The sequence below is a fragment of the Epinephelus fuscoguttatus genome, linkage group LG9 (assembly GCF_011397635.1).
Source record: "Epinephelus fuscoguttatus linkage group LG9, E.fuscoguttatus.final_Chr_v1".
Taxonomy (NCBI): domain Eukaryota; kingdom Metazoa; phylum Chordata; class Actinopteri; order Perciformes; family Serranidae; genus Epinephelus; species Epinephelus fuscoguttatus.
The window spans coordinates 13,386,042-13,403,400 of NC_064760.1; the positions used below are offsets into that span (position 1 = coordinate 13,386,042).

At 40.7% G+C, this 17,359-nt stretch overlaps 1 protein-coding gene across 1 annotated transcript in view; it reads left to right on the top strand.

Moving 5' to 3' along the window:
* Positions 1 to 17,359, top strand: part of slit3 (slit homolog 3 (Drosophila)) — a 353,029-nt gene that overhangs the window by 173,850 nt on the left and 161,820 nt on the right. The window contains exon 4 of the mRNA XM_049586786.1: positions 4,333 to 4,404. Coding sequence (XP_049442743.1) covers positions 4,333 to 4,404 — 72 coding nt within the window. The remainder of the gene's footprint in view (positions 1 to 4,332; positions 4,405 to 17,359) is intronic.

The window sequence follows — 17,359 nt, forward strand, 5'->3', positions numbered from 1 at the left end:
TTTAGGAGATTAATTGCCCGCTCCCTCAAACGCTGTGGCAATAGAGGAGGACCAAAAAGGCTAAATCCAATAATTGAAATGTTGGTGCAGAATGCTAGACACCGGCGTACAAACTGCCCAGCTATCTAAATGATCCATGTGTGTGGGTTCGTGTTTGTGTGGTTAGTCTATCAGCGAGTGTCCTTTTCAAGGGCCACAGGCCAATCTCCTGTTGCTGATAGCTTTGGCTCCACTGAAAGGTCAGCAGGTATGACTCACAGAGAGACGAGAGGAAGACAACTGTTTACATGAAAACATAACGTAGCTCTGGATGTTGAATGTGCAGACATGGATAATATGAGTTGTTTGTAATCTCTGTCAGTACAAAGGGTCATATCTGTGCAGAAGGTAGCCATGGACATCTGCTTGAATCTTAAAGGCCCTGAAAGTCTTTTCTCTCAATCAGCTTCTTACTATGAACAGTGGGGGTCCTACATGAACACATTTCCTGCCAGCGTTTGAATAGTTTTTGTTATTGCATGAAACAAATGTTGGTATTTTTTGTTTTCTTTGTGCATCAATCAGGTTTTTAGCAACATTTGAATCAAAATGTGACAGCAGTCATTGGATTGGTTGCTTTGTTGCCAGGCTACTGACAGTCAAATCTGCTGAGTCAGTTTTTGAGAAATAAGACTTTTTTCTTAATTTGTTCAAGGTCCACATGGTTCAATGTATTCAGCGTCATACATGCATTTGGCCATGGCATTGAGCTAATTTTCTGCCTCTGTCATATTTTTTTCGTCACTCACTTTAAAACAGGAAACAGCACTTCAAAGTAAAACCTCTATACCAGATATTCATTGTACTTCAAAATAAAGTGTGTTTTTTACAAACTTGACATGTTGGCAAGTCACTTGTGGTCCATTCAGAATGGACCTGGGACCCACTTTTGGACTGGGACCCACCATTTGGGAACCACTGCTGTAGACAACAGAAATGTATTGCCTATAGGAATGCTAATTTAGCTGTTTTTATTTTTGTTACCAATAGACAACCCTTGTTCGCACATCGTTGGGACCATTTTACGGCTGAGTTTTAGATGTGAGCCGCGGCTGTTGTGTTAGCTAGTGCTAACTGGGCACTAACCATTCTTTGGAACAGGAAGTGAACCGTTTCTGTTATAGGGAATTGGGTGGGTCATCATACGATTCCAGTTTTGGCAGCAGCACACTCCACTGTCTCATCATCTTCCCCCACAGTGCCATTACATTATATTTAATAAATATATATGTATATATATATTAACTGATGACAAAAAAAATATATATATATATAATTTTTTTTTTTTTGTCGTCGGTTAAACGGGTCATTGTTAACGTCCCTATCTTTCTATCCCCTAAATTTTGTATGTTTGTCTGGTGGAGATTAGGTGGTAAAAAACGGTCAGCAATGGGTCAAATATTTATTTATTTATTTATTTTTTGCGACTCCCTGCGCTTTGCCAGTGACCACATCAGAATTTCACTCCTTTCAAGCTGATAAGACCTTTGTATTTGTACAAAAATGCCGTGTCCAGCTTTAAACAATTACTACAAACACATTTTTCAGAGTGATACATACTTTATCTAAGTATAAACATATTTTAGGGTCAGCAAACATCCCTTCTCTTACTCACTGATTCCTGACAGACTCACGAAAATCACATGTGGTATTTTTTCATTTTCCAGTGAAATGTTGACGAAGTTTATCTTTTGTTTACACCTTCCAAAATGCCACCCAAAACATTCCCATAATTCCAAAACCAATTGCACAAACGGACGACTAGTAACCACTCATATGATGAAAACTTAATTCAAGCCTTGTGACATATTTGGTTTATTATGGCGGCCTAAACCGTGGACTCCTGGAGCTGGTGTCAGTCACTCAGCTGGAGTCATAAAGGCCAACAGAGAGACACACAGTCTCATAATGGCTTTTATTTGACTTGGATGACTTTCCTTCTGTTAGAAGCAATAACAAATAAATATCATGGTGGGTAAACAAAACAATAAAAGATTTATTAGCCATGGAACTCCCCTGAAATATGACTTTTTAATGTTTTTTTCTTTATCTTCTTCTCCTTCTCCTGCTTTCCCCTCTCAATTTTTTTGTAATCATTCTCCACTCTGTTTGTCAGCAGTCCACGGAGAGCAGGGCGGTATAAAAGAGATGCAAATCATAGAGATAAACAAGATAGATTTGTGGATATAGTTGGCTAGTTAGGTGGATAGATAGAAAGAACAGATAGATAATGGAGAATGATAGAGAAAAGGAGAGCAGGAGTGATAACAGCTTTGCCTTCTATCTGTTTCCTATTTGCCGTGTCAATGTCATCATGGGAGCAACAAAGACAGGAAAAAAAAGGGAAAGAAAACCTCCTCTCAGAAAAATCCCATCCCTACCCAAAAAGTGTCAAAACCTTCAAAACAAGAAGTGTAAACACCAGGAATATTTTCCGGCTGTGCGGCACATTAAAATATCATAATACCATTCCTGTCCGTCAAATGTTTGCCTTTCTTGTGCTCCTTCGTTACCGCAATCGCTGAGCAAAATTGCACATAAAAGCACATATTTTCTTTGCCTAAAGAGTATACAATGCCAGGCACATACTTTTCCCATCAAGGCCTGGGGAGAAAAGAAAAAAACGGGGAACGCTCATCTCTTGTCAAACAAAAGGAATGAGCCAGAAAACACAGGGCTGAAAGGGAAACGTCCAAAACGATGAAACCTTGTTAGTCTGAGGAAATGAGTTTTCTGTTTTCCAAGCACGGCTCGCCAATTAACATTCACAGCCCTAATAAAAGTTGATTGGCTCTGGAATAATGCACAACCAATTTTCCTCCTGCGTACGTGAACGTGTGCGTGACTGTAAATTAGACACCGTAAGCATATACAGTATGTATGTGAAGGTGTATGTATGTGTGGCAGCATGTCTAAGTATGTGTATTCCAAAGTATACTGTGTGTGTGTGTGTGTGTGTGTTCAGGTGTGTGTGATTGTCTGTCTGTGAAAACTGACCAATAAGAAGGGGCATTTTTTAAATGCATGACAGGAAAATGTTATGAATATGGCTGGTACATAATTACCTTTCTCCACAGAGAGCTTGGCTGATTTCCATGCTGTGTACTTTGCGTGTGTGTCTGCATATGTGTGTGTCAAGGTCAAACAGAAAAGTCCAGGTGGTGGTGTGTTGTGATTATCCAAGTGTGTGTCGACTATCTAACATGCGTGGCCGTGTATATGTGTGCTGCTGCTGATTGGCTTTGTTAGCACATGTGTGATCAGTATGTGTGTGTGTGTGTGTGTCTCCATGTGTGTGTTTGACTCAGGCCTGACTGGCAGGAATATAGGGTGATTAGCTTGTCTGATATTTCATACCTCTCTAATTACATTGTGCTTTCTGAACCCAGTCTGCCTGCCAGGCCTTCTCCCCAACAAACAACACTAATAGAGTTAAGGCCAGGCTGTTGTGGCATGTCAAAAATCATTCGCCTCATATAGGTATTCATTATGGAGGAAGAAAACGAAGGAAAGAAAAGAAAGTTAGCGGGGCCTTTGTATGTGCTGCCATGTTCAGCATGTGTTGGAGACAAAGAGGAAAAACCTGAGGGGAAGAAAAAAAGTAGATACAAAGCTTGATGGTGGTATTAAAATGTGTGTGAGTGTGTGTGTGTGTGTGTGTGTGTGTGTGTGTGTGTGTGTGTGTGTGTGTGTTCTCGGGTTTCTCAGAATAGATGTGATTGCTTGTTTTTTTCTGCCACGGCAACGCTTCGCCGTTGGAGAGCTTAAGTTAGGAAAAAAAAAATCTTTTACATTAAAAACATGCACAACATACACATTGAACACACACACGCACACACATACGCTCTCTGGTCTTTTATTCTGATTCTCTCTTCCCCCTTTCCTCGTTCTTTCCCCGCCACTGCCTCTCCATTAATCACACACACACACACACACACACACACACTCATATGTGCACACACACTTCAAGGCAGTAGATGGACTCATGCCAGCAGTATTTCTGATAGTTCCTTTTGTCTTTGAAGCTCTTTGGACCAAATTGTTCCACTGATCATAAATGTCATATCATCCTCTTGCTGCCTTTCTCCCCATCTCTTCCTCCTTCTGTGCCTTTGTACTGTAATTGGCTCTCTGTGTGTGTGTGTGTGTGTGTGCGTGTGTGTGTGTGTGTGTAGGACATAGATCAAATGTTTGTGGTTTTGTTTATCATTTGACTCCATATATATCTTTGAGTGCTTGGAATACCTCAACTAATGTCTCTCTCTGTCTGTCCGTCTGTCTCTCTCCCTCCAGAGACCTCAGTGAGAACCAGATCCAGGCGGTTCCAAGGAAAGCTTTCAGAGGAATCACAAGTGTCAAGAACCTGTAAGCACAATCACTCCCTTCCCTCCATCTTTCTTCTCTCATGCCTCGTGTTTCTGCACCTCTATTTTTCCTCCTCTGTTCTCTGTCATTGAGCCCAGTTTTTATTATTATCTCACAAAAAAGTTGATCCCCAATGCTGCTGCGGTTTTAACCCCTTAAACCTCACCAACCAGTCAGTGGCCCAATTACTACAAACTCATCCAGTAGCTTTACTTAAAATTTTAATAGAGCTCCAAAAAGCTTTTACATACCAAATATGTTAGCCTGAATTTGGGGGAAATATGTATAATATGAGGCCCAAACTTACTTGAATCTTTCCATTTAATATAATGGTGCAGCCATAAAAACATCGAGACTGTGATTAAAATTCATCACTCAGTGTACACATAACGTACAGGTATGTGTTATACTGACAGACAGCGTGAAATAAAAATATTTATCCGACATTAAAGCAATTTAAGGAGGGAAAAGCGGGAAACATATAAAGGATAACCAGTGTTAGGAAGGTTACTTTTGAAATGTTATAGGTTACAGATTACTAGATACCCTGTTGAAAATGTAATAAGTAACATAAGGGGGTGATCACACAGAAATGAGACGCTAGGGACGCGGACGCTTCAAAGACGCTTGAAACGCTGGAAGCGCTTATTCAATGCGCGCTAGCTACTGGCGTCTGATGCTCAAAAAGTTGAAAATATTTTAACTTTTCAGTGTCTACGTGCGTCTAAAAACACACATCTAAGAAGAAGCGTCCACAAAAACGCATGTCTAAAAAGACGGCGGAAAAATGCCCGTCTAAAAAGACGCTTGAACGCCGGTCAGACGCGCCGTATCATAGGAAAACAGTGGTTTTACTGGCGTCGTGTTTCTAGCGTTTCATCTTGGTGTGTAACTATTTTAATTGATTTTAATTGATTTAATTGATGAAACTATACCATTTGATTATATTTGATTCAGATTCACAAATTTATTCACAAAAGCAGATAAAGAAGAAGTACATGTACAATTCATAAGAAACTAAAAATATGAAGTGGAACCCCATGATAAGCTATCAAAAGCTTGAGAACAGGGGCCCAGACATGATGCAAACTGTATTTTAAAATGTGAATATGAACGTGTTATCTAGATTCAAGAAAAGAAAGTGCATATAATTTACAATAACATCAATAACCTACAGAACTCCGAAGACTAACCAAAAACCTGGAGACTAAACTAACCTAATGCTAACTACTAACTGGTCCCAAGACATTTATTTCATCAGTCTAAACATTGGTTTGAAAGGTAAGACAACAGAAACACATGGGAAGTAGAAATAACAGTAAATGTAAATGGATTTGAGTGTAACTATGTTAGAAATCCCCAGTCCTTTGATTACTTTTCCAACAAATGTTTTAAACTGGACGTGAAAGCTGAAAAAATGTTGATCAAGAACTTTTAATCTTAACAGGTTCAGCCATATCTATCTATAAATAGCACAATCCGATCATTTGTTTAATGTTGATTGATGTTGTGTTACACATGAAGCTTTCATGCACAGCAATGCAAGGAGTTCAAACATTGTCAACTCTCCAATGTCTGTCTTTCTTTCTCTCCACTGAGCTCCTGTGTGAGTATAAGAGCAGTGGCTGAGCCCTGCCCATGGCAAAACACCACACGCACATGCCATTAACACGAGTAAAATGCAGTATGACACTGTTTATTTATGTTGTGAGTAGTGACAGACAGCAGTGCAGAACCAGTGACAACCTCACTCACCACACCACTGCAATGCAACAAAAGCCAGCGAGCAAAAGGCCAATAGGAATAATTCAAAATCGAGCCTAATCCGCACAAAAGAATTACAGACAACCAAAATAAACACTCAGCAGAATACAGTTCATTAATGTAACACAGGCAAGGCTGCACTGAAGCAGCAAACACTGGATAGTCTCTTAAAAGGGACAGAGAAATTTCCTTGAGACAGCGACAAGGTTGAAAAGATAAAAGAGAAGGGTGAAGGGTTGTTTTTTATACTTTTTTTTAATTTTGTGAAAAACAAAGATTTATTAACTTTAAGGAACAGCTGGATGCAGGTAATTTTTTCTTAATGCATTGTCAAGCATAGGCTTTAGCGTACATTGGACTGATTTTGATAACTTAAATTTACTTGACGTATGGACTTTGCTGCTGTGTTAAAGGAAAACAGAAGCATTAGATCAGGAGTTACTATTTGATTTGTAACTGTCATTTAATTAAAGATTCTTTCTCAGTAACTGCAGCTGATTACAGTTACTTATATTTTGTAGCTTAATTACATGTAACCAGTTTCTCCCCAACATTGAGGTGATGCATTATCTATGTATCATGGTCTGTATCTATGGTGTGCATATTTTAGATTTTATCACATCAGAGAAAATCAGTGTTACTCCTGGACGTGGCATCAGAAATTTCTGAATCACTAATTTGGTTTAGATTAGTTTCACATGACGTGTCTGTAATTTCCATTTTCCCTGAGCCTCGTCACTCTGTTTAACATCCTGCTTTTCATCATTCCTCCCTTTTCCTCCTCACACCCTTTTATCTACGTATTTCACCTCCCCTAATATTCCTCATATCCCCACTTGTCTCTCCTTCTTCTCTCTCCTCCTCTCCCTCTTCTCTCCTTCTGTCCAGAGAGGTTTTGTCCTCACGTCAAGCGCTCAATACACCCCTGTCATTTATTCATGATGTCCTAATCACCAATAGTGTGATCAATATGCTGCCCAATCAATTCTTCTAATCAATAACAGCTGATCAATCCGACTTGATGCTGCAAAGGGAACTACTAGACAGACTCTTGGGGGTAAACAATGTCCACAATGTGTGAGAGTTCGATATAGGGTTAGATAGAATAGAATAGAATAGAATAGAATAGAATGGCCGGGGTAGTGCTGAAAAAAAGAACAGGTTTGCTCAACAATCTTGTGTGTGTAAATTAAAGTTTGCTGTTGTGTTTTATCAGCCATGACTGACATGACAGAGTGAAGGAAGGCAGAATAAAATAGAAAAACAGAGCAGCACGTAATAACTACAAGATGCAAAAAGATAATAACCCGTCTCTCTGGATGCTCCACAAGCCTTATTTTACTACTGAAGCTGCTGACTGACAGAAAACAAATAAACAATATACTTTGGTTAAATGAGAGAGAAAGAAAAAGAGAAGGGGAAAGATGTGATCTTAATATACTCTCTGTTTTTTTTGCAGTGTTGTGATGTGAACAAATAATAATAAGCCCACTTGTGAACATATGCCACGTGTGGGAAGACTGCATGTAAGTTTAAAGTTCACAAAAATGGGTGTGAACTTAGAGCTAAATTAATCATCAGTGCAATTAGTGATTAAAAGATGGGTCATATCTGATTGCATGCTAACTGTATTTGTCATATTTAGTACTGGATTAGAATAAATCATCATTTATTTCAGTCTATTATGCCAATGAAGATCATGTAATATGAATGAAAGCTCCAGAACAGCCACAAAATAGAACTTGGGGGGAAATAGTTTTCTTAGCTGCAGGTTCCTGACCACCGGGAGAACTCAATCTGCAGGATGTTCTCATGCGCTGTTCGTATATAAACCTACAAAAAGTGATGCACCACAATTCATATATAACACACATAATCATGAGCCAGTAATTCACATATAACCCACGTGATCAGGAATGCTACGATTACAAGACCATTATAGCCTTTATCACAGACGTCACAATGATGTCAGTTTGTTAGCTGGAGGCAAAACACGACTCTCCACCACAGGGCTGTAGGCTAGATAGGAGTCTTAAAATGTTAAGAAGGTTATCATGTCCACCTCATCAGAAATTGGGGAGGTATTAAGAGGAATGTTGGATTTCTTTGTAATGCTAACTTTTTGGCGCATTGGCTAACGATAGCCTCTATAGCAAAACAAACCGGAGGAAACTGTTCAAGTGCCATTCTCCTAAGATTGGCATTGTAATCAACCACAAAGCTTCCTGTGACATCATCCATCCACTGAGTGAAAGCATATGGGTCGGCCAGTCTGGTCCCGTTGGTCAAGTAACACTTGCGGTCCTGGAGAGTGAGTGACCTGACATGGTGCATTCATAAATTCAGTGTGAAGCTCTAAACTAAAATAAGAACCCTGCATGAATTTCCAAGCAGTTAAGTTAATCACACATTCACTCTGCTCGGTGTTCTGCTGCTCCATCTCCCCAGACAGAGTGCCCAGAGTGCAGTGCTCTGAATAACTGAACGGTACATTCTGACAACGTTAAGAATCTACGAAAGGTCAAGTTTGTGCCAGAGCTCCCTCCAACACTCGGAATGAATGTTTCTGAATGCACCACTCGCATCATCTCCCTCCATTGTCTAAAACAAGCCACCAGAACTTGCTAGCTAGCGCTGGCTAGTCTGGGGCCGTTAGTGGCCGTTTTGGTAAGGAAACAGAACCAGGGCGAGTGAGACAGGATCCGGAATTCGATGGATGTGCCTTTCCGTAAAAATAAAAGCACCAAGCTAATAAAAATGCGGTGAAACTTTTAATTTAAAGAATATAATTTACAAGAAAAGCCCCAAGCCATTAAGTTAATCGATTTTCTTACACCCCTCATCACCCCAAATCGATGGTGCGCCAGAATTTAAAGTTTTACTATGGTGAACACTTTTAGTTTGGTGAATTTGGTGAATACCGCATCCGCTCCCTAGACTGGAACCAGAATCCAGACAAAATTCAGAGTGAACAGACACCAGGCTCTTCGCTTGAAGAGCCTGGTGACATGAGGCTAAGCGCTGGCTAATGTCTGTGGAGAATTGTTTTGCCTTCAACTGAACCCCACCCACCAAAAATGTAATACTGCCTACTAACAGTAAAAGGCTTGATGTGGAGACAGAAGTAAAGAGAAAGTAGTTTGCATAAAGAGGCTGGTTGGAATGGTGGATAGGTCACAAATCATAGAACTTTCCCTAAGAAGATCAGTGTTCAGCACCGTGTGAAACCAAGTGACCTTTAAGCTGTTTTGAAGTATATCATCATCATGTTTCTTTCCCTAATCCAAACCCACATAACTTTACATTACTTTATATATACAAACCTAAAACAGTAGTTTCCAGTGGCTGCACAGCACCACTTGCTGGATAGGCTGCTGTTTCAGAGCATCAAAGAAGAATTGATTTCCAGCAAAGTGCTGTTTTATCCAGGTGTGAAACGACTTTGAAGTTTGTAAATAAATTACATGGTGTCAGATCGGTGCATAGACTCGTGTACTTGCCAATACCTGTTCCAGCACCCGTGCTCCCATGTGTACATCTATTTCTCAACACAAAAGTAATGACATCAGATAGATTTATTACCAACAGAGAACTTGATAGAAATTCTGGGCCCAGGTTTGGGTTGGCACAGTCATCACAACATTTCACCTCACTAGGAAAAACACTTCTTAGCTAAGCTAAGCGAGCAATAACAGAGACAGTTACAACAAGCACTTATATTTAAGTCCGTATAATCACTCTAAAACGTGAACTTATGTGCCCTTGAATTGTAAAGATCTATGAGCTTCTAGCTCTTTTTCATTGGGCAATCGGTGAATTGATTAATAAGCATCTCGGTACAGATCAGTAATTCAGAGTTAGGCGACAGGCAAATGTGCTCTTCTGCTTAGTTTCCTCTCCCGAGTGTGATGTAAGTTCAATATGGCCGCCAAAGTCCACAGGAGATTATTACTCTTAAGTTAAATGGACCCGAAAGTGCCTGTACTCTGTACTGCTGTGTGTGTGTGTGTGTGTGTGTGTGTGTGTGTGTGTGTGTGTGTGTGTGTGTGTGTGTGTGTGCAAGTGAGCGAGTGTCAGCTCTCATGGCCCAGCTCCAAACCTTTGAGTCCAGGTTGGACTCTGATCATCTGATCCACTCTCCCTCACGTCGGACACAATCCAAACTAAACGCTACGCACCACCTTACCTCTTTGACCTCAGACTCACTCACGTGTTTCACAGGTATTTGATGTTCCGTGCCAGAAAATTGCAGAGCAACTCACATCTTAGGTGCGATGTTACAGCACCCGGCATGTTGATATTAATGTTTAATCTGCATTTATCCAGGGAAGGTTTGCTGAGCATGCAAGCTCTTTATTGGTAATTCCCTGCGTCACAATTATACATTAGCACACATTCACACCTGAGAGCCTCCTAATATAACCACAGTCTCCTACAGTTGTCCTACTGAAAGTACAGCAGGTAAAATTCATCATTTCCAGACTTTGCACATTGGCTGTATTCCACCCCCTGCCCTAATGGTGTTAAAGTGATAGTACAGATCTTCTGAAGTGGGATTCTATGAGGCATTTATCTATAGTCAGGGTATTACATACAGCAGATTGCGGTCAGCATGCCCCCACTTTGGAGAAGCAGACAGGAGCACTGTCAGTGCTAAGCAATGTATTGCCGTGGATGGATATATAAGCCACCTAAGTAAAAATCTATCAGTTTAAGTGTACGCTATATTTAGAATGTTTTCACCGCCTTACCTTGCAGTCACACAGCCCTTTCCAATGAGGGACTGCTTGCTCTCTTCAAGGCCACCAGACTCCTTTGATAAAAACAGTATTTTTACCTTGTAGAAAATGGGAGCTGCTGGTCTACGGCTGCCTCAATCAGTTAGATTGTTTGTGTCATTGTTTGACTTTGGTGAATCCAAACTATCCCTTTAAAACAACAAAGTCACACAATAACATAAACTAACTAACAGATCATGGCAGTGGTAGAACAGCAGCTCCTGTGTTCAGCAAGGTACAATTACTGTTTTTGTCAATGGAGTCTGGTGGCTTTGAAGAGAGCATTCACAAGCAAGGACCACACCATCAGTGAAGTGGCTATCTTCAGTCTTCATCTTCATCTCAATTCACTTCTATGAATAACCACATCTGAATGACAACAGGAGACTGCTTTACGCATTCAGTAGGCTTGGTAGCAATGCCAACGAAAAAATGATAGAACAACTGTGTTGCTTCACTGTCTTCATTTATTTTCTTAAACTGAACATTTTACACTTCCTGTTCATTTGTCACATATATACGGTAGCCACACAGGACCACAATTAAGATTCTCAGAGGTCAAAATATACAGGAAGAGTAACCTCATATTTAACAACCTCTTCAGCATTACACTAAAATATATTTCTCCCTGTACTGTAACAAGTCGTACCATCTGACAATAAAACAAACTTATCACTGATAAATGGTGCTTACAATCAAAGAGATGCGTTTTACAGTTTTATTTAAGAAAGACACGACTGATTTGCAAGACTTGGACTGTTTGTAGCTCAGCCACTTTAGGAATGGGGAGGAAGAAAGAATACAAGAGCAGGAGTGACACGGTTGAGGTGAGGTCCTCTTAAATTCTGCTAGATAGCTTCAATTGACAATGGTTTCAGTTCCCCAGCCAAAAGGGCTGTCTGACAGCCAGGTAAAATACCTATTGCTGCTGCCCCCTGTCCATGGCGTACATTTCTTAGCTTCTGTGCTACTACTCGTGCCTTCTTGTCCAAACTGGGACAAAATGTACTGACCAAATTCTACTGTAGGTACCCTGACCATGAATAAGTACCTCAAACAACCCCATTTCAAAAAATCCAGACTCTCCCTTTAACACCAGACTCTCTGTTCTAACTCGGCTCTTCACTTCCTGCCAAAGCTATAAAGTCATATCAATCAAATCTGACGGTAAAATTGTCTCTTCCACTGTTAAAATGTTTTGCACTAAATTGCTTTGACCTACAAAGTGAATCATTTTACCCTTTTTTCGTGCCAAAATTAGGAATGACTCAGGCATATAAAGATCATTTATTTCTTCCTCCTCCTTTTTTTTGTGTTTAACAGCACCTCCTCCTCCTCCTCTTCCTCCCCTTCCCTTTTCTCCTTATCTTACTTTTTACACTTTTGCCTCCTCTTGTCTTTCTTTCTCCATGTTTTCATCACTTTGCCTTTCCTCCTCTCTCTGTCTTTCATCACTTCTTGCTCCCTTCCTTCATCTATCATCACATCTTCATCCTCTATCTTTCCCTTCTCTCCCACCATCAATTATTCTCCCTATTGTTTCTCTTATCCCATCATCTGTCAATCTTTTGTCCCTTTCCTTCTTTGCCTTTTTTCCACTCTTTTATTTCCTTTTCTTTCTTTTTATTCTGCTCTCCATCCCTCCTTTCTCACCATTCCCAGCTCCCTCTGACCATCCCCCTCCCTTCAGTTCTCTCTCTACCACTTTTTCCTCTCTATTTCCCTCTTCTTCCTTCTCCACACCCCTCCATCCCTCCATCCCTCCCACCATTAGACAAGGTGACTCCTGCAGTAAAAGGCTCCAACCCTCCATTATACCACAGAGTAAAAAAACCTTCATGACATTCTGTCCCTAGTGGACACAGCATTGATTTTCTTGTATGTCTCTCTCCCCCCTCTCACTTTGTCTCTCTCACCCCTCGCTCTCACTTTCTCTTCTGTCTCCCTCATTCACTTTCAATCTGTGTCTCTCACCCTTTCTGTCTCACTCGCTCTGTTTCTCAGAGGGTAGGGTCTCTATTCGTCTCTCTTTCTCCGTTGTTCCCTTTCATGCTGCCTGGTGGCTAGCATAGTATCCATTTATTGCACTTCTTTCTCTCACACACACACACACACACACACACACACACACACATAGCCCTGGACCTTTTCGACCCTGCTATCAGATTGACTGCTTTGCTGAAACTGCCAAGAACCTGGCAAATACGATTACTGTAGTCTTCTGCTAACCTAAGGAGACAGGTATATGCCATACATCTGTGTGTAGGTGTTTGTGTGTGTACATGTGTGCGCCCCTATACATTGTGCTGACTGCCGGTCCTGTCATCCCCCAAAACTCCACCTGTCAGTCAAACTGCAGATGATAAAGGTAAACGTAGATTTAGAATGGGTAGAAAGCTCTGTGCCAAAATTCCTGTAATACACTCAGTGTTTTATGGTTTTATGTGCCGTAAGTCATATTCTGGATGCTTATCTTATTGTATCTAATCTTATCTAATCCAATTTTCTATAATTTAATCTTGTCTCGTCATGTCGTGTCTTGTCTGGTCGTGTCTCATCTCATCAGTTCTTGTCTTGTCTTGCCCTGCCAGAAAAGTCATCATGTTAACCACACCGGCAAATGTCCATCAGCGTGGCTTCTTTGGCATCTAGCACCTCTGCTTGTCTTGCTGCTCCTCAGTTTGTAGCAAAGTCAGGATGAAGCAGGGAAAAGCATCTGATTCTGTCTGGAAAATAAGATGCCAATGTATGGCTCTGTTTTTCCAGATAACCTGTGTCGAGTGTGATCACTAGTGGCAAGTTCCACTAGGAATACTTCACCTACAAAATGACCATTTATATATCAATGTTCATGCTGTGTTACATTAGATTTGTGAAGAAAACCTTTTTCTCACGTCCCTCCAGTGAACAAAGAATTCAAAAGTGGCAAACATTGTAGACTAATTGAAGTAAATGGGGACCATGTGTAACAACAGCAAAACTATATTAAAACAACTGTTTACAAACTCTCACACGACTCGTGCAGGATAATCCAAGACTCATGTATCAAGTCGTATGCTCAGTGCTTCTTAAACATGTTGCCTTGCCTTCAACATTTTCTGACTAGGACTAAAAGTGAAACTATACTTTCACTTCATGCTGGATACATGAGATCTGGATAATACTGCACGAGTTGTGTTATGTTTAGATGTAGTTTTTCTGTCATTTAACCCGGTCCCTGTTTTCTTCAATTCATTTACAATGTTTGCCATCTATCGATTATTTGTTCACCATAGAGGCATGCGAGAAAAACATTTTCTTCACAAATTCAGTGTAAAACAGCATGAATAATTTATATATCAATGGTCATTTTGTTGGTGAAGTATCCCTTAAAGAACAAATACAAAAGTATCTTCTAAACAGCCTCAAGCAAGTTCTCCATTTGCAGAAAGCTGGTTGACCCTTTGCACCACCACCTCCTCCATAAGACTAAAAGAAGAATACATTTCAGTCGGTGGTGTGGGCAGTGGGAAGTTAAATTATTTCTGAGAATTTAAATTATCCCCACTTTTACTTCCTTTTTCATCCACCAAAGTCAAGCTAATGCAGTGTTAACATGGATGTGTCATAAAACCTATCCATTAGAGGAACTCTCAGTCAACTCTCAATGTTCAGCCTGCGTTGACACTTACTGAGTGTCTGCCTCCTCTGTGACCAGCAACCACAGAGCACTCTAGCTAACAAGCTGCATGCTAATGATGTAAAACCTTTAATTGAATTGGATTATGTCTTAAGGCAGGCCTGCTTTGTTCATCCTGATAGTTGTGTTAAAGATTTAAAGAAATGTTTCTGTCTGAAAAAGACTCACAGCCAAGCAGTTAAAGCAAGAGATTAATTAGCCATGTGCAGCATGTTCAACAATAACATTGATGCTGTTTTTCTCGCAACATTGGTGAGTTCATTAAAAAGAAAACATTCAACAGCTCACAACATTGTTTGACGTGTTGCAAAGACGGCGCTTAAGTGACTGGTGTCACAACTCATTCGATTCCCTCAGGGTGCAATTTGAGGCAATTTGAGGCAAGCTGGTTTGCAAACATAACAACATAAAATCACATCAAACAATTAATTCACACATTTTAAAGCAATGAAAAAAATGCTAAATGTATTCAGATAAAGATAAAAGTCTAATAACAGCAACACTTATAAAGTAATGAGCAACCATTAGAAGAAGTTAGCTATACAGGAGGTGGCTGGGCTTTGCGTCCGAAAGCATCAGTTGAGGTGGTTCGGATATCTGATCAGGATGCCTTCTGGGTGCCTCCAGCTAGAGGTTTTCTGGGCATGTCCAACTGGCAGGAGGCCCCGGGGCAGACCCAGAACATGCTGATGGGATTATATACCTCATCTGGCCTGGGAACGCCTCGGGATCCCCCAGGAGGAGCTGGAAAACGTTGCTGGGAAAAGGGACGTCTGGAATACCTTGCTTAGCTTGCTGCCCAAACACCCCAGCTTTGGATAAGCAGATGAAAATGGATGGATGGATGGATGGACAGACAGGCGGTAATGTTGAAAATGACAGATCCCTCCCCTTCCTTGAACTTCCATACGCTAACACATGATCACTAGACTGTCGAGAAAGTTTGTACAATCAGAGTTGGGTTGTAGAAGGAATTTCCCCTGCGGTGATTAAGAATGGCTAAACAGCACGATTTGCATTTTTACCACCATTTTGTTGTTTTCACAAATTACTTAATTAATTCTGACTAATTAAGTAAGCGCTATAGGCATTTATTAGGTACATTGTTCCTTTTTTAAAATGACAAAGATGACACAGTTTTAAAAAAGTTGAAACACTTGCTTATCGTGAAAAATACAGAACAGAGGGAGCAATGGAACACAATTAGGGGTGCAGCATTTTTATACCCAAGTGGCTTTGGTTGCATCTGGTTACTATGATATGGAATATTAGTGGAGGTAGAATCGTTGGTGCTAGGTAGACAACTTGCTCTGGATGAAGGGAAGGCTGTAGCACATAGGGAGTGAGGATAGACTCACCAGTATGTGTGGGTTCAGTATTGATTGATCCTCCATTGTTTTTGTCCAGCAATTTGACAGTTGGTCTCTGTGGTATTTGTCCCCGCCCTCCTCACTGTGATTTGATGGCTTGGTAAAAAGTGACAGTAACAAGCGGCTGCAGCATTTTACCCAAAGTTGAATATTTTTCAACCTTCGGTGACAAGAAAAAAAAGCAAATGTGAAGTGCTCAGTGCAGAATAGACACTCAGCACCTTGGCACGCTGCTTGCGTTTGTGGTATAGTGTAAATATTCGTAGCTACCAATGAGGAAGAAAAAATATGAACATAGTGGTTGGCTTGTCTGTATTGCAATATTGCAGTTATCGCAACAGCCCTAATTCAGAGGAAAGCATATTGAGTTTTTATTGCAAACTTTCTGTGAGTGGTGAGTGACACTGACAACCTTGTATCCCAAACTCGTCACAGCCAACAACAAAAGTGGAACACTCTTCAGAAACTGTTTACATCAGACATGTAGATACATATTTGATGCAGCACAGTATAATGAGATTTTTTCCAGACTACTTTTTAAACCTATTTTCTTGGAACCTATATAAAGGTTACGCTACGGTATTCAGTAGCTACTGAGATACCGTCTGCGTACAGTGAGGAGCGACAGAGAAGCAGAGATGAATGTGATCAACCACAGATGCAGTATGTGTACAGTTGGAGTCACGCTTAAATCACAACATATGTGAGTCAGTCATGCTGGGAGGCATATAGCTGTAGTTTAGCTTACAGAGAAGCATGGACGCATCAGATAAGATACAGCTGTTTCATATGCCCTCACATTACACCTCAGTGCCCACACAGACACGCTTTTTATCTTCTGTAGCCATCACGTCCTCATATTGTACCTTGTTTTCCATCTGCCTGCCTTCTCGCTCTCTTGCCTACTTTTTTATTGTGATAAAATGTAATTCATTTTTCCCACTGGGTCCACCCATGCTCAACCACTGCACACTCGTAGCACCTTCAGGTGCTTTGGAAGAATGTGTTCGGTGAATGTAATATGTGATTTCTTCCAACAATACAACCTCACAGTATATCAGTGTAAGAACAAAAAAAGAACCAACCCCATGGCTTTACTTCTTTACCTTTCTCCTTCCTGTCATCCTCTCCTTTCTCTTCTCCCTCGTAAAACGCCTCCACGCTTCACGCTCCCCTACCCACAATGCAGTGCAGGATGGCCGTTTGTTTGAATTATGACTACAGCGCCTTAGAGAGAGGTGAGAACATTGTGTCGGCTGCGTGCACACGCGCACACACACTCAAGTTTCTTACCTGCACTGTTGTGTGTCTCTGTCATTGCCGATGTTTGCCTTCAGTTGTTTTTATGTTTACCACAATTCCAA